The sequence below is a fragment of the Penicillium maclennaniae genome (genome assembly GCF_028827695.1).
Source record: "Penicillium maclennaniae strain IBT 15551 chromosome Unknown utg000006l:1.0-2513246.0:1.0-2515036.0, whole genome shotgun sequence".
In the NCBI taxonomy this organism is placed as follows: Eukaryota; Fungi; Ascomycota; class Eurotiomycetes; order Eurotiales; family Aspergillaceae; genus Penicillium; species Penicillium maclennaniae.
Genome location: NW_026623218.1, coordinates 2,443,124 through 2,469,425, shown reverse-complemented (window position 1 = coordinate 2,469,425; position 26,302 = coordinate 2,443,124). Strand labels below are relative to the sequence as shown.

Sequence of the window (26,302 nt, the reverse complement as noted above, 5' to 3'; positions counted from 1 at the left end):
TCCCTTAAGGATAAAATGGTCCACCTTTGGGCATGCATAACCTGATACTGCGGGGAAGCTTTCGGGGTGGCTGAAACCATCGATCCTTGATATCATTCTTTTGGCTTTTCTTCGGTTCCCTTCTTTGCCACCTTTATTATGTTGCTGCCTAGTATTTGTATGTTATTCTAGACATTATTTCTAGGCTATTTTAGCCTATAAATATGTCCTTCTATTCTAGCAGAAAGAATCAAGTCAGTTCTACTTTCCTGAAGTCATTTTCCACTTTCCAAAAGTTATCTCTACCTTCTTCCTTTGATCCTTAGGACTGTGGTTCTGTCTTCGTTTAGGCTATATCTGCTTATAGTCTATCCTACGACCTTTGACCTTCTACCTTTGTCTGGCACCGACTGACCCAGCCGGACTAAGGTTGATCCCACGGACTTAAGGGGCCACGATCTGCTTCGTGGTAGCTTTCCCTTTATATCCCAACAATAAGCTATTAAATAATACCGTACTATATATTCCTTAACTACCTAAGGCGAGGCTTACCTATATAAGGTAGATAGTGGTAGTTATATATATCTATCTCCTTATATATAAGAGTAAGAAGGCTACCTAGGTAATACCTATCGAAGTCCTTCTTTAACTAGCTAAATAACTATAGAATAACTATACTCTCTTACTCTTATATTTATAACTTTAACGTAATAGGTATAGGCGTCATAGGGTCGGGAGTAAGAGATACCCTACGGTAAAGGCTTTCGAAGAATAACTAGATTATCTTACGATAATTGGCGATAATAGGAGGATTAGCCTAATACTTAAAGCGATAGAAATCTGACTATAACTTATCGGTATCTAATAGAAACTATATCTAGTTCTCCTTTACTATAGTATCTTAGTCCTTAGTGTATTAGTAAATAAAATTAATTCGCACTATTAGTGCCGCGTAGTCCTTACTAGTATTATATATATCGAATAATTTAAATACTCTCTTCGTATAAGATAGATAAATTATATTCTTAGTAAAGGTCAAAAATCTAGTTCCGGAAGGGATAGCTTTCTAATAAACCTAAGTGCTACTAACTTTTATTTATTTATAGTGTCTGTAGGAAGGGCTAAAGTCTTATTTATAGCTACTCTTTAGGCGATATAACTATATTTAGTAGTCTCCTTTCTCTCTTACGAGAGATTATATTCCTTATTACTTTCTAATAGGTAGTCGTTAAGAAGTGATTAGGCTATAAAAAGATTAGACTACACTAAATAAGTCGCTAATAGATATTAGGTTAGCTATATATTCCTTATCTAACTCTTTAAGCTATATCGCTATATCCTATATATTATTAGGTATAATACTCTTAGGATTATAGTTATCTATCGCTTTAATACCGGTATTAGCCTTATTCTCTATCTTAACTATAGTAATAAAAATAAACTATTCTAAAAGAGCAGTCTAGCCTCCCGGTTCGATAGTAGGTAGATCCTAGCTAAAGCCTACTTCGTAGTAGTACCTATTTTAGTTTAGTTATAGTCTACACTAAATAAGATCCTCTTATCTAAGGGCTAAGGTACACTTCCGGAGGAGGGCCTTTAAAAGATCCCCTTAAATAACTCTTTTAGTGTTTCGGATACCTCTGCCTAATAATAATAAGTAAGAGAGAACTTTATTATTAATAGAGAGGCAGACATAATCGTAGCTAAGGCTAGTAGTGATAAACCTACTCGCTAGCTCTACTATTAAATAAGTAGTTAAGTAACTAAAGAAGGTATTCGCTTACTATTCTCCCTATACTTCGATAGCTTTTAGCTTATTTATAATAAGATACTACTTATTTTAGGCGCGTCGTGCTTATATCCTCTGGCCTTTAGATTACCTTCTCTAAAACTCCGTATACTCTTCTAAGTCTCTCTATAGTTCTTCCTTATTAACGTACTAATATAGTAAATTAAAAGTACGCTCTATATAACTATAATTTATAAGTAGCCTATTAAATAGTTAAGATATAAGCTCGTATGCCTAAAGCTACTTATAGCTTCGAAGAAGCTAAAGGGCATTCTTAATACTATTAATAGGCTATCTATATATCTCGATATCTCTTAGGAGATTATTATTATCTATATCGATCAGAATTCATATATAAAGGTATATAGAGTTATACGAGGGTATAGTAGGGGGTTAGAAAGAGAGATTTTATAAAGTAAGATTTTTAAAGTGAAGTTTAGGGCTTTCAGTATTTTGTATTGTGGGAGATCCAGTGGGAGATCAAATGGGAGATCAAGTCTTTTATTCTTCGATGAATAAAAGAATATTTCCTTAATAGGAAACCTCAGGGTATGATATGATGATTGAAGAAGAATTATATTTTTCTTGTAGAGAATTGCGGACATATTTATATCCAATCAACAATATTCTAGGCCTATATTAGACTTGCATTGTTTTAAGTCTAGGCCTGTCTTGCTTTGAAATCAATCATAGTCTAGGCATCATTTTTAGTTGTCAAGGCATCATTAATAGTCTAGACCTATTGTCAAGGCATCATTAATAGTCTAGACCTATGTCAAGGTATCATCAATAGTCTAGACCTATATCAAGGCATCATTAATAGTCTATCCATAGAACACCTTTTAATAGACCTATTATAATTAGGTGGCTTTTCGTATTTACCTGACCAATTATAAAGATCATAGTCTTCTTGGATGACTAAAGGTAATGCTGACAGTCCTTGATAATGCTGACAAAGGTAATGCTGACAGACCTTGAATATGCTGACATATATTCTAATACTTTATAGGGGATTTACTATATAGTCTTTTTAAACTAATAATAGAATTATAATAAATAAAGGAAAATCGTAGTAATAAGTATTTAATCGGTAATAACTAGTAATAATAAGTATCCTTCCTCTCCTTATTATAATAGGAGAGCTATCCCTTAGCGATATAAATAAGTGTAAGGCATAAAGTATTTTAGTACCTTAGGCGAAGGATCTTTTCGGCCAAAAAAGTATCTCGTAGTATTAGTGGAATAATTATTTAAATAGTAAGATAAAAGGGTTATTATATTACTCTTAGTCGACTAATTAGTCTTCGCTTCCGAAGGTAGCTAATCTATATAATATCCTATATCTTATTAGAATCTCCTATTCTATAAGGGTAGAATCTTTTAAGTCTGTCGCTATTAATTATATCTGTATTCTTATCTCCGATATAGTATAGGATAGTACTATTAAGTTCCCTAATAGAGTAAGATCTATTTCCTTTAACAGACTTAATCTAATATAGTCTAAGCTATCGAAAGCGGAGCTTCTAAATAGATATTATATCTAAAGACCTTTAACTATTATATAGTAAGATATAGTTATCTTTCTAAAGGGAAGTGTTATAAATATAATAGTAATCGTTAAAGTATCCTATATTATTCTCCTTAAGGCAATTTATTTATAGGATAGCTTCCTTAATATCCTTCTCTTATCTTTTAATCTATTATACGCGTATTATAATAAGACTTAGTCTATCCTAGATAATTTCTTATAGTAATATACTCTATATAGGTATCTTTAGTTTAACCGATAAGACTATATATACCCTAAATAGGAAATAATATAGGCTAATTCCGATAATAATATTAATAATTACTTAGTCTACTATTAATATAATATAGAAATAAGGTCTCTATTAGTTTATTTAGGTAAAAATATCTCCTATTAGATATCTATTATTTATCTTAGAGAGTGCGTCCTTTAATATTCTTATAGAATACTTAATCGGGCTATTTAAGCTAAAATAATATACTAAAATAGTAATATTCTTAATATCGCGGCCTTTAAGGAATTTTAGTGTCTTACTATAGTTTTTAGGTCTATTATCTATAATAATCTCTCTTAGATACCTATAGTAATAGATAATATCTTTATAAATAAAGCTCTAGATTACTTTAGAATCTATATTAGTAAAGACTTATACTTTTACTTAGTCGCTAACTAACTCTCGCCCTTAGATAATAGATTTAAAGCTATCCTTATCTAATATATAGATAATATTAATAAATCACTTATTAAATAGCCTTAGGTTCTTTAGGGTAATAGCGGGCTTATATATCTATACTAGGTCTCGTACTTAGTATTTAATATAGGTTCTAATAAATATAGCGATATCTTTAAATATTCGTAGCTAATAGTATTAGTACTTTAATAATATATAAGTAGCTTCTCGACCTTTATAGGATAAATCTATATATATACTATATAGTATATTCTGTTAGTCTTCCTTATTATTAAGAATATATTATAAGATCTCTGTTCTTCCCTTCTATTAATAGAAGAGGTAGCTATCTTAGTAAACGAACTTTATATAGCGTTTCTTAAAGTAATAAAATTAACTATAAGATATTTCCGGCGGTCTTCTTAGTGTAATTAGGTACCACGCGATATCTTATAATTCGGTTAAATAACCCTCTCTAAGAGGTAAGACTATAGCGTTAGCGGTAGGGTTATTATCCTTATTCTTATCCTTATCCTTATCTATTATAATAGTGGCACGCGCTAAGAAATAGCTCGCCCGTAAGTAGGATACTTCTGTATTAATAAAATTATTAATATTAATCTCTTACTATTATTATCTAATTTTTTCTTTAGTAGTAAGACGCCTTAAAAGCCTATCTATCGCGCTATTCTTCCTCCCTAATATATATTTAATATTAAAGTTAAAGAGTCTAATCTATATTATTTATTAAGTAATTAATATACTAAGTAAGTTAACTATAAGGCGATTTAGTTAGGACACTAATATTTTCGCGTCTATTTCTAATATAAAGTAGATATTATATAGCTAATATCAAAACTTCTTTAATACTATTAATATAACGCGATATTCTAGTTTACCTATATCGTAAGTAAGCTATATCTCTATCTATATACCTAATTTATATCGCGTAGGTTTCCTAATATTATCTTATTTTTATATTAGGATAGCGCCCTAACCCTTTCTAGATATATTTACTATAAATTTAATTATTAGAGGCTTAAAGTTATAGTTAATAAATAATATAGTAATAAATATAGAGAGCACTTCTTTAACCTAATCGAAAGCGGACTATTATTTTACCCCTTACTAGAATAAGGTATTCTTTCTTAGGTAGATATATAGGCTATCTATAATAATCTGAAACCTAGCTACTATAATATAAAAATAGATAGCTAGTCTAATAAAAGAGCGTAATTTATCTTTAATTAATAAGGTTAGCTAATTAATAAGCTTCGCTACCTTACTCTCTATAGCGCGGCGCCTATTAATATCGTAGACCTAGCTAATAACTTTAATACCTAATATAGCGAATTAAGATTTTTTCGCTAAGATAATAGTACTAGCTAGCTTAAGAAGATATAAAGTCTTATTAAGATTCTAAAGGTACTTAAGAATAAACTTATATATTCTTAGTAATACGAACTTATCGTTATATTAGGACCGCGGCCCTTTAACTATAATATTATCTAGAAATAACCTAGTAATAATACTAAAAATTAAATATAAGATCTATAATATTACTCTTTAGAATTATAGTACTAAATTAGCCGCGCCTTATAGGATAGTAGTCTATCGTAGAAGGTCTAGCGAGATTTAAATAGTAGTAAGGTCCCTATTTTCTTCTATAAGAGTAATCTAATTATATCCGGAATAGAGGTTAACTAAAGAGACTAGTGTAAGTCCTATAAATTCTTTAGCGAACTTATCGATATCTGGGGGTATATTTATATCTCACTTTATAACCTTATTAATTAGTATTATAATATTAATTAACCGATATTTATCTATATATTTCTTTTTTACTAAGAACTATAGGTTTCTATATAGATTATTATATAGCTTAAGAATACCTTTCTACAGTCTTTCTTAGAGTATCTTATTAATAATAGGCGTAAGAGTATAGGGAATCTTAAAGCTAAGATATTACTAAGCTTTATAGGGTATAGTCTTAATATATTAGGCTAATATAATTTCTTTATAAATATAACTTATATATTTCTAAGACTATATAAGTACCCCTTCTCTCTTAAATAATAGCTTATATAGTAATAGTCTCTCTCTAAGGAGAAGAGCTATACTAATAAGTAATATTTTCTCTCTCTTAGGTATAAGCTTAGCCTCTCTTATAATAGTTACTATATGAGATTATAGTAAATTATTAAATTCGGAGAAAGTATTAGTGACGCGATATTTTATATAGTACTTTTTAAGATATATCTTTTATTAGTTAGGGTTACTAGTAGGGATTAACCTATTAGAATCAGATAAATTAACTAGGTATATCTTATCTACCTTTCTCTTATAAAGGGTATTAACTTACGCGCGGTAGGCGATATAGTTCCTCGATTAAAGGGTATTAGGTAGTCTTATCTTAGGGAATCTTAGCTCTAATATAATAAAGTCCGAAAAGGAAATATAATATTTAATTTTATCGAAATAAGTAATATTAGCTATAATCTTTTAGTAATAATAAAGATCTATTAGATATTAGATCTATAAGGCACTAAGATAAGAAGAGATCTTTTCGGCCAAAAAAGTATCTACCCTATAATTTAATTCCCCTATATAATTCTTTTTCTCTTATCGCTATATTCTTATATTTTCTTACTTTTTATATATTTTTATTATTTCTTCTTTAGTAATTATTATATTTATAGTATTCGATAGTACTATTAAATAAATAGTCTTAGTAGACTTAACCGCTAAGACAGAGATAGGTATTAAGGCGGCTACTAAATATTTGCTTAGGCTTTTAAACTAAAAGTCTTATATTCTTTAGGCTAGAGTTAGTCTTTATAGAAGGATCCTCTATTCTATAGATAATATACTTTAAAGCTAACGCGCTTCTTTTTATCCTAGCTTAATATCGTATAGATAACCCTCCTATTACCTTTCTTAGAGATTTATAATAATATATCTTTCGCCTATATCCTACTAAGTAAGAGATTATTCGTGTAACTATCCCTAACTATAATATATAACTTAGTTACGATATTACCGATATTAATTAGTAGGTTCTTAATATAAGCACTAACTACGAACTTACCGCTATTAATAAGAATAAGCTTTAGCCTTAGCTTTAGCCTTAGCTTTAGCCTTAGCTTTAGCTATATCTACGCCTATATAGATTAGGCGATATCTCTGCGAATAATATTAACTAACGATCTAATATTAATATATATCTTAACTACTTATCCGCTAACGGAAACTATTATAAATAGGAGGTCTCTAGAGTATTTATAGGGAGAAGATATAGGTAAGATATCTGCTATCTAATATTTTAGTAGCTTACTTTCGCGGCTAAATCTTTTATATTAATAGGACTACCTATCTCCTAATAATACTTAGTAATATCTCTTATAATTTAGTTAATCTTACCTTTTACTTCCTTTAAGAGAGAGATATCGGCGAAGTTCGACTAAGTATATACTTATAAGAGTACTTTATTAATACGCTAGTTAATAATATCTATACTAATACCTTTACCTATTTTAGTGTATATCTTCGGAGCAGACCTAGCGAGCTCACTAATCGTAAGGGTAATCTTAGTTTCCTATATCTTTTATATTATAATATCTAAAAGCTAAGATCTTCGCTATATAATATTTAGATTAATAAGGCCACAGACTCTTCTTAGAACCTAGCTATATAGCGAAGTAGCTTCCTACTAAGGCTATATAATTTAAGTCTCTTTAGGCTATCTATCTTATATTATATTATTATTATTAGTATTAGTAATATATAGTTAGAATCTGCTAATCTAAGAGTTTCTTATTCTAGTAATATCTTAGTCTCTGCGGCGCTTTATAGGATAGCCTTTAATAGCGTTAATAATACTAAATAGGATAATTACTTTCTTATTCTCGCTTTCCTCGAGCTTCTCCTATATAGGCGCGATACTAAGAAGCGTAATAGTAATAGAGTAGATAGGTATATTTAGGTTCGTAAGATAAATAGGAGTAAAAAGAGTAATATAAGCGATATTATTACTTAGCTATATAGATACTCTATATAACTTCTACTTCTTCTAATTATTATATTACGCTTAGAAGGCTTCTTAGTTTAATTATCCTAGGATTACGCGTAGTCTTAGGCCTAGTTATTTAATAGTGCCTAAAACTATCTAATTTATAATATTATAATATATAATATTATAGCCTTATATATCGCGGATAGATAGATATTAATCTAGTTAAGAGAAGTAGGTATCTCTGTATATTTAGTATTTTACTAAAGGATTAGCGTTAAGGCTATTTAAAGGGTTTTTTCTATTAGGCTCGTACCGAATATTATTCCTTATATCTTAGCTAGCCTATAGCTTAAGAGTAAGTGCCTTTATCTATAATTATATTTCTCTAAGCTTCTTATCTTATTTATCCTAACGCTAAACTTAATTAGCGGTCGGTTAATAATATTCCTAAGGCTTTATAATAGTAATAGATAATTATTATAGGGGCTAAGGCTATTATTTATATTTAGTGTTACTTAGAGAAGATTCGATAATTAAAAGAATTCTCTAAATATTAGTTTTCTCTCTAATATATAATCTAATAGCTATATATACCTCCGAATAAGTAATTAGCGTTCCTCTTAGTAGCTACTTACAAGAATATCTTCTAATAATCTTCTCCTTAAGCTACTATTAAAGTCCTTAGATAAAAAGGCTTACTCTATTTATATTGCTAACCTTACCTTTCGAATAAATATAGCTAGAGATATTATCGAACTTATTAAGATATAAGCGAATATTATCTTATATTATTCGCTTAACCTATATAAGGAATTAAAGGTATATCTTTATATACCTTTACTACTCGCTATTATTATTATAGAAGTGCTCTAAGAAAGCTTCCTTAAAGGTATCTTAGTCCTTTCTTAGCTAAGAGTCTTATCTCTTTACCTAAGACTTAGTGACCTTCGCGTAATACTAAGGTAATATACCTATAATATCTTTATCGCTTTTAACGCTATATCTAATATATATATTCTATAGCTTCTCTAAGAACTCAGAGATATCGGTCTTATTAAAGTATAGTACTCCTAGGGATCCTAGAGCTAGTAATATAGAGAAATAAGGCACTTAAACTATATAAGGATAAGGTATAACTTATACCCTACTAAGCGATTTAGCTAAGGATAATAGTAACTAGTACTTATAATCTATATTATCCGTATAATTATTATTACTTAAGATTAATTCGGATCTTTCTAATATAAGTTTATAGTAATCTATAAAGATTAGAATACCCTTAAGGTCCGATAGCTTAGGAGCTATTATACCTTATATATTATACGCTATTACTTACTTATAGAAAATAGATAGCTTTTCGGCTAAAAAGAAATACTAACTCTATACACTTTACTTTTAATTATATCTCTTTAATAATTCTTCTTCTTCTTCCTTTCTTCTTATTAAGGCCGCTTCCTCTTCTTATAATTTATAATATAGAATTATTTATATTAATATTATTTATATAGTAGAGTACTATAGCTATCGGATACCTAGGTACCCCTACTTAGCTACTATATTTAATTAGATAGGCTATATCTTTAGTAATATCTAAAGTATCGCTATATCTCTTATATATTAGTCTGATAGTATTCCTCGTAGGAACTAGGTATATTTAGGAGAATACTATATCTCGGCTAATCACTCTTATTTATCCGCACCGACTATATACCGTCGCAATTATTAGTAAATATAGTCTCCCGCTTAAGGTCTCAGATAGTCTTATAGCCTTTAGGGTCAAACACGATCCCTACCCTTTAGGTGTGTGTTTCTTCGTATAGTGATATACCTTAATAAAAGAGCCTTCCCGGGGACGCCAATATAAAATGGGAACGGCTCGATAGCTATCTGGCGATACAGACTAGATAATATATATATACACACTGCCTATCTGGTATAGAGGATACTAGATAAGGCCGTACTGATGCCCTGTTGCGGCCGTGCGGGATAATCTTAATACTATATTATAGATAGAAGAAATTGGGTGAATCCTAAATGAATTAGGTAGATATCTTGTCTCTTTCTAAGTGTGTCTGGAGATATACTATGCAATGCAGACATTAAATCATGCCTGAGGCCACACATAGGCTCATTATGTCACCAGTTCTCCCACTACAATAGGTAATAAAACTAATCTAAAAGGGACTTATATAAGAGTTAATAAGCCTATAAGGATTCCCTATTATCTTTATCTAAAAATCTAGCGGCGAATAGAGGATATATATTAATTACTAAGCACTTAATTTTCTTATAAAGAAGAATAGCTACCTACTACCCTAGATCTAAGAGTTATTAGATCTAGTAAGACGCTTAAAATTCCTATCTAAATTAGACCTAGCCTTAGGGTATTAATAAATATATATAGGCGAGGATTCGATCCAAAAAACTATATTTAATATTATCTAAAGTAAGTATAGATAGCTTAGACTACTATTTAGGTTATATAATACGCTAGCTACCTTCTATCTAGTAGGCAAAAACCGGCACAAACGATACGCTTATATAAGCGAACTAAGTTATATTATATTTTTGCCTGAAAGTAAAAGTGCTTCAGATATTATATATCAAATCAGAATATTTTTATCTATTTTATTGAATTTTATAGGGGGGTTCAAAGTTGCTCTCCTTAAGCGGGTATGGATAGTCCAAAATTCCGAAAGAGGTTAGCGTTTGGTCCGAAATTTCTAAAGGGGAAATAGTCCGAAATGCATAGGATCGGCTTAGTCGAAAATACATAAGGTCAGACCTACATTTTAGACCAACCCGACCCTATGCATTTCGGGCTAACCCGACTATTAATATATTTTGGACTAACCCGACTATATATATTTTGGAATAACCCAACCCTATATATTTCTTACTATACCTATCTCCCTTTTTTTCGATTACTACTCCTTATATTCTATCTTTATCGCCTTAATATAGAATTTAATAAATAGCAATTAGGAGCCTTATTTTCTTGAACCCTATCTCCGCTATATATTGCGTTAGTAGGGTTCACTAATATCGTGCGGGTGTAGGTTCGGAGAAACACTTTATCCGCCTAGCCTCCGCGGCGAAGCGTAACACCCGTAAGCGCATTAAGGAGAGATAGAAGAAATAATAGGAGAGGGAGAAGACGGGCCGGCTAATAAAGTGCCTTATTAAGGCGCTAACGCGGAAGGTCTTAGAGCTATACGAGGGGCTATCGAAGCTATACGTATCTATCCTTATCTAAATAAGGTTAATATATATTAGACTAGGTCACTTCTTATATAAAATTAAAGAAAGGGAATCAGACCGCTATTATTACGAGTAAGAATCTTATACACCGAGATATATCTTACTCTAATGCCCGCTATATAGTAATCTGCGAAGTATTATACTTAATAAGGTCGCTCGCACACGGCCAGACCAACAACGCTCGCCTCCAGAACATCGCCAATCTGTACGACCCTACTAGAGTCTACCAGACTCCTCAGCCGGGATACTTCAAGCTTCATGGGCCTCCTCTGGCATACTCTCTCTAGAGGGTTAGAGATGTGTGGGGGGGGGCGTTCTCTGTATATTCATTCCTAGACTTCATTCTCTTCTTTGACTCACTCCTAAGATTTAGATCCATTCGCTATGGAATTGGGGGAGTAATAGCATGACTGTGTTCCTTGGAATGCCTATGAGCCATTTTCGTTAACCTTAGAACTGGAGGTGCCTCATCCACTGCGTTGGGTTTCGCATAAATCTGTTATGCACGTAATAGCGTGAAAGGATACTAATCATTCTCAATAGATGACACGACGGATACATTCTATTTCATCGAATGTATTGTGCATTCAAGATTAAGCAACTCAGGACATCTTCGATTGTTGTATTAGGCTCGACGTCAAGGGTATATCAAGTCTATCTATGTTCTATTTCTTGCGATTCCTACTACTACTACTACTATTACTATCTAGACTCTTACAATTTATGTTCTCTTTGGCCGGACACGTTGATGCCCCAAATTAATGTCATACTTTCGGTTCGTGACTTTGTGGCCCACGGGCTTCTATATTTCCACTTTGTTTACTATCCACGGGGTAGATTTTCTCGAATTTGGTCAGAAACCTACATAACAAAAGCCGATATCCGCTTATGGATTTTTACAATGCTGCCACAGAAGTATGAAAGACGTTGATCATATTAGGGGTAGAAATATGATCATGTACAAGAGGTCTAAGACTACCCACCAAAGCCTGTTTATACATTTTTTGAAATTTCTCAATTTACCTTTTGGGTGGTTGGGACTGCAAATATTCTCAAAGTAACAACGGTAGGCCCTGTATCGACTTGTGTTCCACCTGCATGACCAGGCAAGAACCATCTCACCAAATTATTCAGGACAACCATAGGAAATTCACAAGACCTAACGACACACATGTTGGGATAGTAGTATAGCCTGGAATGAAATCCCTCGGCCCAGGACATTAATGTAAATTCCAACAGAACCATGATCAAGAATGTAGACATGGTGTGTACACTGAGAGATCATTATCTGGCTATTGTGGAAGGCCATGTTGGTTACAAATAATTCAGAAAAGTGTTCTCTACTAACTATCTCGAGATATAAATACAGGAGAAAAGTACATCAGCGAGGAAAAATCACTTCTGAACAGATCCATTGACGAACATTCCACCCTGACTAATTCACATACATGCCGGACACACTACCTTGGTGATAGTAGTGGTGATAGTCTTGACGTGAGGACTACCAGCATCAGTCACCTGGGCCAGCGCGGCGGTGATCATCGATGAAGCATGGTGTCTATCCCGATGGTTGGCCACAAGCTCTGACGGCGTCGGGGTGGGAATCGTGTCCAATGTCACAGGGTGGGAGTAGTCTGAGCACCAACCAATAGTCTTAGGTACAATTCCAGGCTTCACACTTGAGGAGGTGCTGGCGGTGCTGGGTGAAGGAGAGGGATGGACTTGGGAGGAATTATAATGGAAATGACGGGAGCTAGGGCCGGTGGGGCTCACCGTGACATAAACGGTAGACGCCGCAGCGCTAGGGCAGGTGGATGCAGTCGGCGAAGGAGCAATGTCGACGCAGGCGGCGCCTTCAATGGGCTGGGACACACTGAACTTTTCTCCCTGGGCGTAGATGACGTAGACGTTGGTGCCGTTAATACCGCTGATCTGATAGCCCCATTCAGGGTTGGTGTCACAAGGGATTTGGACTGAGTGTGAAAGATCCGAGGTCGGAACATCCATCGCCAGGGGAACATAAGACGGAGGCCAGGACACAAAGTTCCAAAGATAGAGACTGAAGTTGGTGGGATCGGTGTCAACGCTGGTCCATTCAATGGCGACGGTGGACCCGGCTGCGTAGGTCGAGTTGGCCACAGGGCTAGTAATTTGGATGGCTTTTACCAGCGAGCCGAGTGCAACGATCAGAGGAATCACGGTACGCATCATGCTCGTATGACGGTCTGATTCTTTTTATTGAATCAAGGGATGGTTGCAAAGTGAGAGCGAAATGGCAGATATTGTTGAGAGAGCGTGAGAAACACAAACGAATGTCGGCTGAACAAAATGATAAAGGGCGACTGGTGGTAATCCAAAACAAGTTGTTGGGATGAAAGAAAAAAAGAATGACTGAAGGTTAGAGCATAAGCTTTGCCGTTTGAAAGTCAGAAATGGGCACTCGAGGATAAATAACTAGCTTGGTGGAATGCTCCGTACTACCTCGGAAATGAACCATCGTTAGCCTGGTAGGGTCCAGGAGATTTGGGCCAATGATCGAGTAGTGCAGGGTCTTAAAGGGGTTCCTGGCGGATGCCTCTTTGGGGTAGTCCATGATCCTGAATGGCCTTATCATTGGTCGTGTTTGAGACTAGTTTATTGACTTGTTCGGTCTGTGCTCGGCTATTTTCTTGACTAAGCCCCCATCCCCACGCTCCGGAATCAATTGGTCCATCCCGACATGCTCATCTCCATTCTTGAACATTTAGCCTATTGTAACCACAACCCGAGGGCTGCATCGTGGTGCCATGCCATCACGTGCTCTAGATTCAGTCCGTGGATTAAGTACCACCACCGAATCCGCTTATTTCGAGTTCCATGGGACTTCTGGGTTGGCGCCATTCGCGGATCGGAAGCCTCAATTGTTCTGTGTTGGGCTTGCTTACACATGTATCTTTTTGTAAGCTCTTGTCTTACGGTAGAATTAATAGAACTCGCTAGCTTTACAGACGCTTTAAGTACAATTAGGGGAGCTGTAATTAATTGAAGAGTATATTTATAGTCTTTAAAGTAAAATATGAAGCTTAACCCATAAGTAGCAGGTTAGCTCAAGGTCACGATTGCTGGTATAGACTTCTATCTCGCTTACCTAACCCAAACCTAGAGACTGCTGCGTGGTCTCTCATCAAAATAGATGCCGATTTATTCTATTTGGAAAATAGCGATTGAGTATCATCCGCTCCAAGTTAACGCTTCGGAACTAGTCCCTAGTCCAGCAGAGAGCATAACGAGCATTCAATTTGAAACAGAAAGACCGGCATGGGTAATTAGCAAGTCTACAATAGAGGACGCTGGAGCGCCTGCCTTCAGACTCTTGAGGGTCATAGCGATTCGGTCAAGTCGGTCACCTTCTCCCCGGTTCTTCGTTCTTTGTTCAAACTTTACTTATATATATTAAGGGTTGCGGTTATTCAAAGAGGAACCGGCTTTGCCTAGGACATTTATGAAAAAGAAGACGCCACTTATTGCGTAAGATGTCAGCTACGTCCAAAGTGCTCTAGATATTGTCTTCGTCATTATAGCCTATACATAGCTCTGTTAGCGTTTCTACTACTAACGAGCCGTAGTCTTTCTAAGATAGTACTATGAATCGCGACCTCTCTTCGAGCTCTGTGTAGGAGGGCAGTTTCACCAGTACGGCAGGGAATGGCAGAACCGCAGATTCTATTCCCTACATATGCGCCCATAGTATGGTTAATTCCGTCGATTGGGTAGCATCCCGTTTGGTGTGGGGTACTTTGAAACTCCTAAAATTTGCATGTCTTCATAGCGAGGGAGATCGATCACCTGCAGAAACGAAAGCTCGTCTCTTAAGAGTACTTGTTGTCCCTCGATATAAACCTTCGGAGTAATGGATCGTCAGTCCAGGGTGTCTCTTGATTATGTATTTCGTGCATTCCAGCATTCCAGCTTACTACTTCATTTCATAGAACTCGAGGCTCCTGGAGACATACAGAAGGCGCGGAACTGTCTTACGGCTCTTCTAGGCGTGCTTTCCTGCGGTACTACATGCGGAGTGCGTTCTTCGCGTTACCCAAGTACGTCTGCATCAAATTGCCCGAGTCCATGTCTCAAACCCGACCACCTATCCTCTGCGCTCAAACAATAGCAATTCTTGTATAGATGATCCCCCCCCCCCCTTCTTCTTTGAAATTAGTGCTAATTCGAAAACTCACGTAACTTTATCAAAGTCGAGCCTATATTGCAACCCTATCTCCAGATGGTTCTCAGTTCGAAGCGACCTTTGAGGGTGCATATTCTATGTTCGTATCCTGAATTGCCTTTTTTTATTGCTCTCATTTTTAACCTTTTCTCTGAAAGGGTGTTTTCTGAAAGGCTATTTTTTCACTTGCTGGAAAGCTTTATTGGTCCATAGTCCCAACAGTGAGCCCCTCAAATTTGACCAAAAAGGTCAATCAGAGCCAAATTCTTGGGCTGATGCATTCCAATCGAGTGACAACAAGGTCATTCTTCGTTTTGCCACCGGCTCATTTGCCACCGGCTAAAACTGATAACTGGATAGCATCTTCTCTAAGTGATCTGTGTTCGCGAGATAGATCGATAAACATGCTCGATGCGCCTTAGCTGCTTCGCCGGCCATAGGGCTCAAATGGAAGTAGAGCGGATACAATTGCCATGACAATGTAGAGAGCGGCACAGATGTAGATCGGGACCGGTGTATCTGTCTATTTGGAGCATGAGTAAAATGATCATCGACGGCCTTCGAAAACAAAGGATGCGGGGACTCACGTTCGCGGCTTCCCCTACCACTGCACTGACAATGCCCATGATTCGATTTAATCCTATGGCAACTCCATTGCCAGTCCCACGATGGGCGGATGGAAAGACCTAGTAGAACATCATTAGGCGTCAAATTAGGGGGAGAAAACGGAGTATCTTGGATTACTATACCTCTGGTGTGTACGCGTAGAGCGTGCCGTAGTAGATGTTGAGGCAAAACGAGATTGCGCATGAAAACCCGACATTTTCACTTTCCGTGCGTACCTGAGTGTAGCAGAAAAAGAAAATCATTGTCACCAAAGCACCTATGATCATAGTTCCGCGGCGACCCCAGAACCAGGAAGAGCGACACATCAGTCCCGCTAGAACCGGACCGAAGATACTGCAAGTGTTATTGATCGCATAATTTCGCCAGGTGATGTAATCACTTGATACTCCGAAGCTAGCACCACGTGTTGCGAGATAGGTGGGCAGAAACACGTTATATAACGGGTAGGCAAGTCCGATGAGAAGCCAGGAAAACCAAACCAACGTAGTTGACAACCCCATCTTGCGAGTCGCATAAAGCCCTTTGAAATGGAACGCCAGTTCTTTTGGTGAGATCAATCTTTGGGACAATCCAACTGCACTTGTCTTGCGAATCTGAGAGGGTCCATAGGCTTCCAGCCGTTCGATAGTAAGGCTACAAGGGCGGTCGTATCGGGTAGCAATACTCTGAAGAACGCGAACCGCATCTGCATCCTTTCCTTCGGCAATGAGGAATTTGGGCGTCTCCTGTAACCTGATTATAGTTATACGCAAGATGGAGAGAACGAGGACGAAGGCTCCAGAGGTGTACCACACGTAACGCCAGCCTTGATTATTGGCTCGTGTGCACGAGGCGGCCTCTTCGCAGGAGAAATTCGGAAGGAAGGCCCAAGCAAATAGGCCGGCGATCAGTTGACCCAGACCTACATCAAAGTTACCAACGCAATTCAGAACATTTCATCGGATCTGATGTCTTACCCCACCAAGCAGCCATTAGAGTAAGGAGCCATTGATTCTGACTCGGTAAGTACTCCAAAAACACCGTGGTATCGAGCACCAAATTTCCTCCGGCGCCGAATGCGCTCAAGCAGGTAAAGAGACCCAGGGTAACCCAGGATGGCGACGCGCCCGCGACAACGGTAAAAATGCCCGAAACGAACAGCGAAACATTGAAGGCAAAGCGTCGTCCGATGATATCGGCAGAGAATCCCCAGAAAACGGCGCCGACAAGCATACCGACATAGACGGCAATTGTCAGGCCAGTCTGGTAGCTGGGATGAAACTCCTTTCGTGCTTGGATAGAAATCACCGACTGGATCAGCAGAATGAGCGAGTCAACAGCATAGCCGAATCCGTTCAAGCAGAATAGCTTCCAGTGGTGGGGCGTGAAGCCAATCTCATCGATGGCCTGAAGCGACGAAGCCCTGTCAGTTCATGATCCACGAGGACGAGCTTGTTCTGACGCGGGGATCAAATAGGACCTGGCCAGACTCACATCATTCACCAAGCACATTTTTGCCGCCAACACTGCATCCACATTCTCTCCGCCCAGCAGGTCGTTCTCTCCATGGCGAATCGAACGTTCCTCTTCCAGTGAGGGCTCAATCGACTTCTTGCTTTTGTCCGGAACCCTGGGTGGCGCAATTGTGCCCGCGGACTGCTCCAGGTCCATGCTGCTTGCAATGGTCGCGTGCGCTCTGGGGATGACAAGTCAAGGTGGATGATGTCGCCTGTACAGCAACGAACAAGACAGCTGAAATTGGTTTGGAATGAGGGGGAAAGAGGGGGAACTCGCGCTTCATTTATTTATCCTTGGAAAGATTGGCGAGTCTGTCTCGCGCCAAATCCCTCTGTCCTCATTCGTGCGGCCTCCTCCTCGACCTTGAGCATTTCGCATCCTCACGACGACGGGCTAAGAAGACATCGCCGGCCACGCCGATTGTTGATTGGATATCAGGGAGGCCCGTGGCAGCGCCGAGTTTGGGGCGCCAATGAGCTGGCCAGAAATAACAGGGAAAGATCCCTATAGGACTAACCGAAGATAGTAAGGATCTCTTTTTGATCCGAGGAACAACCAAATCAAGGGGCTTGATAAGCCCGAGTCGATTATGCGCGTCCCTTATCCTCTTGCCTTGTAACTCTAACTTACTTTTGAAGGAGATATGACCGGGTAGTAATCGAAGCAGTAGTCATCAGCACAGCCGTCCAAAACTCCTAAGGATCTTTTTCCCGACACTTCAACGTGGTTGGCTCTCAGTGGCAGCCGCCGAAATCGTGTCCGGTAGCCGCAGTGGGTCTTCAATGCGATAATTGCGTATGGGCCACAAGGGAGCACGGTCTCCTCCTCAGACCTCACCCGCCATCTGGAATTCACTGACATTCCTAATATTTCAACAAAACGTCCCCGCGACATGTCCCAGTCTCCGGATGCGGGGGCACGTGCTTCTCATGGAGGCGCATGTACGCCGACCGTAGACCAACAACTTAAAAGTCACCTGCTTTCGTCTTTGCTTCTTCCGAGGGGATTGTTCATTTAAATGACGGAGAAAGGCCAAGTTGCTTTATATGGTGATGTGAGTAGCGATCCGCCACCAGATTGTTTATCTTGTACACGCTGCACGAATAGTAGAAGTCGTAGTGGAGTGGTAAGACGGGCATGAGTGGCCAAGACAGGGATTACTGTGAAATGGTCGTCCTTTGACCCCCTCCGTGATATTATGTAACCACTCTATCGCAGGACATGACGAGTCAGCCCAGATGCCTTCGATCCTAGACGTGCATGGACATCTGAGGTTCTCACCTGATCCGATTCTTTACCTGTTTGGATCATTGATCTCTTCAGAGAAAGTTGTCGATCATGTGTCTTGATCTTCCTGCGGCCTTCCTTGGCACATGCCTCGAACTCAATGGCTTATGACAAGTGAATCCAATCATTGTGTGTACCAAGACACCACTCGCGAGTTTCATCTCTTATCTCTGACTATGTGTGTGAGACTCTAGATTCACTTCGCTCCTATCAATGTCTACTTCTCCTTCAGGCATTGATTCGCTGAGATACCCGGTGGTCACATGAGTGATCTGTCTCCTCATCTTCTCTTATATAGGACAGAATAACTGCGAGCTATAGGAGTCATTACTTCTCGCATCGCCATTAAACCGCCTGCGGCATACCCAATGTTGTGAGTGTACAGCCGACCCAGGGTTTTCTAAAGCCGTAGCTTCTAGACACACTGTGATTCCTCTCGGTCAGCGGCCCTCTGTCAATTGGAAAGATCGGGAAAGCATTCTCGTTCTGATGCCACCAATAGTTTCACTCGCAGTCATGCCCGAGAACCTTCGTAGGCTTCATCCTCGGTGACGCAAGCCAACCGATCAACCCAGCTGCATGGTAATTGATACCAGTTGCACAATTGTACCCGAAAGATGTTGGCAAACCGACTAGATGAGGTCATCGAATCTGTTGTCTTCATGTTGAGAAGATGGGCAAGTCGGTCGCGACCTGACCTGGTCACTTCTAGGTGTTCCCTCCACGACTCCGCGCACTCAACTTCCGCCAGTAAGTTCAACCGAGCTGTGGATGGAAATACTTGGTTCCTTGTATCTACCCCAAGTGGTTGCGGATGAAGAGGAAGCGGCTCGCGATTGTTGGGCCAAATACCTTCCCAGGCGGCACCAACAGAGCCTTATGTCAGTGGTAAGTTACTTGACCGAAAACTAGACTTTTGAGGGTCAAAGTACGATGGTAGCAGCTTTATAGGATCAGATCCCACTGCCTATGTCTCGTCCATGTTGGATCCCATCCAAAATACCACTGAAAGCAAGCGAGGGAAATTTGGCAGGAGTACTAAACAAAGTTCAGGAAAGTTGGCCAGGAGAATTGGTGCGACCGTATTTCCGTCGTTGTGCCGAAATACCACGGCGAAATCTACAGTGCGAATTTATTTTGTTTCCTATATGTATTGTCTTCCTTACCAACTATTTCCTGACGACACCTTACAGAAAAAGGGCATCAATGTCCCGCTGGTGATCAGTGCAAACACGCCATAACGCATGATCATTTGTACTTGTCGATGAATTCCACAAGTGCTTTATTCACCTCTTTGTGATGAGTGCAATTTAGGAAATGAGCACCTCCGTCTATTGGCACTAGACACGCATCGGGTGATTGAGTAAAGAGTTTGATTTCTTCCATAGCGTTGGCCACGGAAAATACAGCATCCTGGGTGCCCTGCGCCTGGTTAGATCTGGCTTGCGGAACGGGTCAGAGAGAGAATCGTACATGCAGCCACAACACTGGGCATCTAACATCGGAGAGTCGAAGATGCAATGGCCCCCGCTCAGCGAGGTTTATCGCCGCCATGCGAATTCGCCGACGGCCATCATCGCCGCGGTAATTGGCTTTCATTGTCGTTCGCCAAAATTCGCGTTGCGCGGACGAACACTCGTTGAAGCCAATATCGATAAGTGCATCACAATATTCATTGTCGGGCTCAAAATGAGGAGTTGCGTTGCCGCTTGTCCACTGGTTCACGAAACCAGCAATGATTTTTTGGCCATCCCAGCATTTAAGCTGACGGCTGCGTTCTGACTCGCTGTCCATGGATGTACCAATAGGGATAATTCCCAAAATCTAGAATAGTTAGATATGATTGGACGCGGGTGTTAAGTGGGATTGGTACTTTATCAGGCCGCAGCAGCGCCATCTGCACGGTGATCCAACCGCCCTGGCTTGTTCCAAGGACAAATGCCCGATCAATCTTCAATGCATCTAGTACTTGCAGATTCATTTCCGCCGTATCCCAGTAAGTCCAGTGTTCACGAGTAGTGCGCGTCTGGCCATGACCTAGTAGCTCGATAGCTATCAGGTTGAATTGACCAGTCAGTTGGGTGCTTTCAAACTGATCTCGAAATAGCTCAGATGATGTGGTGAAAGCGTTCACCAATACTACCGTTGGCTTGTTGCGATCGTACTCCCCGCCCATCTGGTAGGCGACATCGATTCCTCCCAAGTGGGCGACGTGGATGGTCTTGGTGGTAGGCATTCCGAGTGTTCTGTTCATTCAAATTGTCCGTCTCGTCGTTGCATTTGGTCAGATATTTATGTTCGAGCGCAATCTTAGCTTCCTCCCCCAAAGGCTCGCGCGGAGTTAGGGTCGGTGGAGCGGCAAACTTGCCAAGTGAGGGGCAAAGGCCATCTCAGTATTCCGGCTGTCGGGGAAATAAGAAAATCATCTAGGCACCGCTGTTAATACATGTCAATGCCGGCATTCAGATTCGAATTCGCGTTTTACTCTTCGACTACTTCGACCACGGGACCAGTGAACCGCCTCTTCCCGCTGAACAGATAATAATACACTGCACCAAGAACAACCCAAGCCGTGGTCACTACCACGCAGTAGTTCATATTTTCGGGCGTCACCGGTATCACAGTCGGGAATGTGCTAAATATCATCGCCAGTATCAACCACATCATGGCTACCACATTCACCGTAGGCCCCCATCGTGGTCCCATATTAAACGCGCCAGTTCCCGTTGTAGCACACACAATGGAGTTCGAGGTTCGTCGACGATAGATGAACATGAACAGGATAGGTGTGAGATAGGACGCATACATGCCTAGAATGGCCATGGAGAGCACGGCATTGAAGGCTGTGGAGCTACCCAGGTAGATTAGGCCTAGGAGCATCTGCAGAAATACAACGACCAACACCATTCGAACGGGCACCTTCAGAGTCGGGTTGACTACCGACAAAAATGTGGAGCTCGGCAAGCCACGGTCGCGTGCAAATGCCCATGCCGTACGACTGGTTGAAGTCGTGCCAGCGGCATTGGCCGCCATGGCAATCAGAGAAACAATGATCGAAAGAATCGATGCCCCTGCCGGCGAATGGGTGACATTCAGGAAGAGCTGCATGAACGGAAAACCGATCTTAGATGCAAGAAGAGTCTTGAGATCCCCTAGCCCAAACAATAGCACAATTGCATATGCCAAACCCATTAGGCCGTTGATGGCAACACTTCCCATCATAGCTAAGGGCACATTCCGTGATGGCTTGGGAAGTTCTTCACTAAGATGACAGGCTGCATCGTAGCTGGTGTATATGGTCAGTTACACCTTTTACATCGGAAAGGTCTCATGCATACCCAAGAAAAGGATACACCGCGCTCAACAGTCCGACTAACCAGGAGACCCCGTCATTTTCCCAACCACTGCTGTTCGAAAACTCTGTGAAGACGTAGGTCGCAGAGTGCTTGGATGACATTGCCCCTAGCACGCCCACGACCGCGATAAACCCCACCATATGAAGTATTCCTATTGGTTCTGTCAGTCTTTTCACACGGATCTAGGAATGAACGCAAAGCTTTACCAGCTGCAGTGTTTGTATGTGGGAGGACTTTGGATCCAAAGATATTGACAGCAGCCGAGTAAGCTAAGATCATCCAATAGAATAGCATTCCTTGCCATCGCGTTGGAACATAGGTATCAAGGTGGTTCATTGTCACCAAGGCCTGCAACTGGAGACCGGCTGCAAACGCCGCAGATGCAGTGAACACAATTTGACCCCCAACGGAGATCCAACCAGTGAACCAAGATGCAGTGGCCCGATACGACTCAGGCGCAAGACAATAGACCCAGTGATATTGACCTGACAACATGTCAGCCCCTCTAGCCGGACGACGGGGGAGGTGCGATGCTCCGGGGTCATCATACCTCCTGCTGTTGGATATATTGAAGCAATCTCCCCGAGAGAGAGAACAACGAATATTGTGCCGATAAAGGCAATGATACTGAGCACAGTGACCGGTCAACGTCGAACCTTACAGGCTTGAGGGGGACCCAAAGCATCAGGACTCACTAGTTATAGAATAGACATGGTGCTCCCCCGTTGGTCAGGGCGGTGGACACAACCGAGGAGAGAGCCTCCCAGGTGGCCATCAAGGATATCTGGAGGCATACAATAGACCACAAGGAAAACTCTCTACGAAGTTCCTGGACGTGGCCGAGGGAAGCCAACTGCTCCTCGTCGCTGATCAGCTTTTCCGGGGCGGCCACCTTGACGTCTGAGTACGTTAATGAATTCATGGGCACGGAGAGCACGTAAACACGTAAATGCGAATATAATCGAGTGTTGAAGGATTCAATTGCTGAAGCTACATGTACGGAACTGGGCAGCGCTCTTAAATATTCCAATGCACTTGGCTGACGGGCCTCATAGCTGTCAATCTTCTCTGCACGGTGGACGGCCGCACCTTGTTTGTTAGCATAGCCGGGAAGTGGCTGCCTGTTAGATAACAAAAGCCGCAAGGCATTTGCTACATTTCATTTTGGTGGACTGTTGGGACGACTCGACGGGCTCGCTCACTGGCCCTTGCCCTTCTGAAGATCGTCCTTCCCCGCATTCTATCGCGGAAATCGTTCCGGACAGCCAAGGTGGGCATTTTCTTATCATCTTCTATCTTTTTTGCACATCGAGTGGAGACATTTCTTTATGCGTTGTTATCGCGCACGCCTTGACTCGGAAGGGTCACAGTGTATGATAATTAATAACCGTGGATATCAGAGTAGACGATAAGATCATGATCTAATAACATGTCAATTCCGATTGATACCATAATGCCTCCCTAGATATTTGAGAGTTGAGAATTTGGTAAAATCGTGACACAATCAACCTTCCCCTAGAACGTAACAATCCGAGCTCGTGAAGCTCGTTCCCCAGCGGACGAGCGATACCACGAGTATATTATGTGAAGAGGACATCGATCTCACTGACTTGTTACGTAATTTCAGGGAAATACATAGCTACCGTTGGACCTGATCGACAAGCATTGTGAGTGGAAATGCGGAAACGCGTCTAGTTACAGTTTCGTCGACCCACGCTGGTGCTCGGAACTCGGAACGAGCGGTTTATCAATTCCGAGCACTTGGACTTTGCAATCCTAGCTCATTTTAAAACTGACCTCGTTCCTAGGTCGAAAGTCTCACATCCCAGATCTACACCATAATGGCGCATCCACTCGCTATCCTCTCGGTGGCGGAGACGAATGTGGCCCGCGATGTTATCAAAGACGCTCACCCCGATGTCGTTATTGATTTCCGAGAGATTTTCCTGCAAGAACCGCCCAAGGCGCATCTCGTCGAATTCCTGGCTCTCGAACATGCCGGACGCTTAAGTCCAACAACTCCTCGCCCGCCTCGTCTAGCTTTGTGCCAGTATGATGTGATTGGGGCCGACCGCATCCCTCAATTTCACGAATCCGTGGTCGATGTGGTCTCTCGAGCACGAGTCAAACACACCATCGTCGGAAAGCAGCACCATGCCAGCCTTACACTGTAAGTGGAGCAAATATCAATGCATCCGGGATTTCATACTCATGACTTTCGATAGGAACGAATTCGACGTATTAGTGGATCGGTGCATGAGTTCCCCCTTGTTCCAACAGGCACTCGCAGATTTCCAGCTGCCAGAAGGGTTCGAGGTTGTTATTGAGCCGTGGCCGTATGGCGGGCTCGACCACACCGATGAGAACCGACGATATTTCCAGGGTCTTTGTTTTGCCCAGGACAAGCGATCGGGCAATGAAGATTCCAATTTTTACTCCTTCCCTTTGCCGGTGATCCCAGTGATGGATGCCCACACCCAGGAAATTATTCGTGTTGATCGGCCTGCGACTGGCGGCAAAGGTAACGGACTATTGGAACAGACCTTTAAACCGGATATCATTGGACACTGTAAGCCGTCAGAGTATGTACCTGAACTCCTCTCAAATGGTACTCGCAAGGACCTCAAGCCCTTGAATGTCGTTCAGCCAGAGGGCCCATCCTTCCGTGTCACCGACGAGTCCCTTGTGGAGTGGCAGAAGTGGCGATTTCGCGTGGCATTCAACCCTCGCGAAGGTGCTACCATTCACGACGTCTGGTATGATGGTCGTAGTGTCATGCATCGTCTGGCGGTCAGCGAAATGGTATGTCTCTTTAACACGCTATTTCTTGGACTCTGAGCCGCCCGGATTCAGTCTAATCACTATCTTCTAGACGGTACCCTACGCCGACCCGCGACCCCCATTCCACCGTAAACAGGCCTTCGATTTCGGAGATGGCGGCGGTGGCAACATGGCCAACAATCTCTCACTGGGCTGCGACTGTCTCAGGTGTCATTAAATATTTCGATGCCGTGATCACTCAACCTGATGGTACTGCTCAAACCCTGCCGAATGCTATTTGTCTTCACGAACAGGACAATGGCATTGGCTGGAAGCATTCAAACTGGCGCACAGGCCGTGCAGTGGTAACACGCCTCCGAGAACTGGTTGTCCAATTCATTATAACGCTGGCAAATTACGAATACTGTTTTCTGGTGAAATTCGATCAAGCTGGCGGAATAACGGTGGAGTGTCGGGCAACTGGCATTCTGAACGTTGTAAACATCGATGCTGGCAAGATGAGTGAGTACGGCAATGTCGTGAGTGGTGGCGTCCTGGCTCAGAACCACCAACACATTTTCTGTGTTCGCATGGATCCTGCTGTTGATGGTCAGAATAATTCAGTTGTAGTGGAAGAGTCCCACCCAGTCCCAAAGAACGCCGTCACCAATCCTAACGGAAACTTCTACCGGGTCATAAAGGAGACCGTTGAGCAAGCTTCCTGGTTCGATGCCGCTCCGCACTTGAACCGCACCATCAAAATTATCAATCCGAACAAGATAAACCCCATTAGCGGCAATCCCGTCGGGTACAAGTTCATCCCGCTGGCATCTCAAACGTTGCTGGCAGACCCTCAGTCTGTCCAGGCACGACGAGCTCAATTCGCCCAGCATCACGTCTGGGTGACTAAATACCGTGAGGGTGAGCTATATGCTGGAGGTCGATATACTCTGCAAAGCCAAGACGAGGTTGAAGGAGTAGCCGATGCCGTTCGTCGAGGTGACGCCGTTGCCGATACCGATGTCGTTGTCTGGAATTCATTTGGTATCACTCACAACCCTCGAGTGGAGGACTGGCCTGTGATGCCGGTTGAAATCCTCCAGCTGATGATTCGTCCCGCGGATTTCTTCACTGCCAACCCTTCGATCGATGTTCCATCCAATAAGAATGGCTCGTCGAGGCTAGCAGACTCGGAATGTTGCCGCCAAGCACATATCTAGATGGCGATGCCTCTTCAACAAATGGGGAGAGACACAACAATTTTACTTTAGTGAGAAGACCATATATTGCCTTTGGAGGTCCTCTAGCGAGAAAGCAAGCAATCAGTCTGATTCT

At 40.9% G+C, this 26,302-nt stretch overlaps 5 protein-coding genes across 5 annotated transcripts; 1 reads left to right on the top strand and 4 right to left on the bottom strand.

Moving 5' to 3' along the window:
• Positions 1-12,679: 12,679 nt before the first annotated feature.
• N7477_007204 (GPI anchored serine-threonine rich family protein) lies at positions 12,680-13,450 on the bottom strand (the record flags this gene model as incomplete). Its single annotated transcript, XM_056968867.1, has 1 exon — positions 12,680-13,450. The coding sequence occupies one exon, from the start codon at positions 13,448-13,450 to the stop codon at positions 12,680-12,682; it is 771 nt and encodes a 256-aa protein (XP_056821663.1).
• Positions 13,451-15,858: 2,408 nt separating this feature from the next.
• N7477_007203 (MFS transporter) lies at positions 15,859-17,717 on the bottom strand (the record flags this gene model as incomplete). Its single annotated transcript, XM_056968866.1, has 5 exons — positions 15,859-15,963; positions 16,028-16,126; positions 16,190-16,968; positions 17,024-17,453; positions 17,541-17,717. The coding sequence occupies 5 exons, from the start codon at positions 17,715-17,717 to the stop codon at positions 15,859-15,861; spliced, it is 1,590 nt and encodes a 529-aa protein (XP_056821662.1).
• A 2,382-nt stretch (positions 17,718-20,099) lies between these two features.
• N7477_007202 (alpha/beta fold hydrolase) lies at positions 20,100-21,087 on the bottom strand (the record flags this gene model as incomplete). The annotated part of the gene is made up of 3 exons (XM_056968865.1): positions 20,100-20,273; positions 20,325-20,675; positions 20,725-21,087. The coding sequence occupies 3 exons, from the start codon at positions 21,085-21,087 to the stop codon at positions 20,100-20,102; spliced, it is 888 nt and encodes a 295-aa protein (XP_056821661.1).
• Positions 21,088-21,332: 245 nt separating this feature from the next.
• On the bottom strand, positions 21,333-24,204 carry N7477_007201 (Amino acid/polyamine transporter I; the record flags this gene model as incomplete). Its single annotated transcript, XM_056968864.1, has 6 exons — positions 21,333-22,137; positions 22,190-22,358; positions 22,414-22,692; positions 22,758-22,834; positions 22,903-23,328; positions 24,005-24,204. The coding sequence occupies 6 exons, from the start codon at positions 24,202-24,204 to the stop codon at positions 21,333-21,335; spliced, it is 1,956 nt and encodes a 651-aa protein (XP_056821660.1).
• On the top strand, positions 24,049-26,187 carry N7477_007200 (putative copper amine oxidase; the record flags this gene model as incomplete). Its single annotated transcript, XM_056968863.1, has 4 exons — positions 24,049-24,377; positions 24,433-25,009; positions 25,080-25,149; positions 25,196-26,187. The coding sequence occupies 4 exons, from the start codon at positions 24,049-24,051 to the stop codon at positions 26,185-26,187; spliced, it is 1,968 nt and encodes a 655-aa protein (XP_056821659.1).
• Between the last annotated feature and the right edge of the window lie 115 nt (positions 26,188-26,302).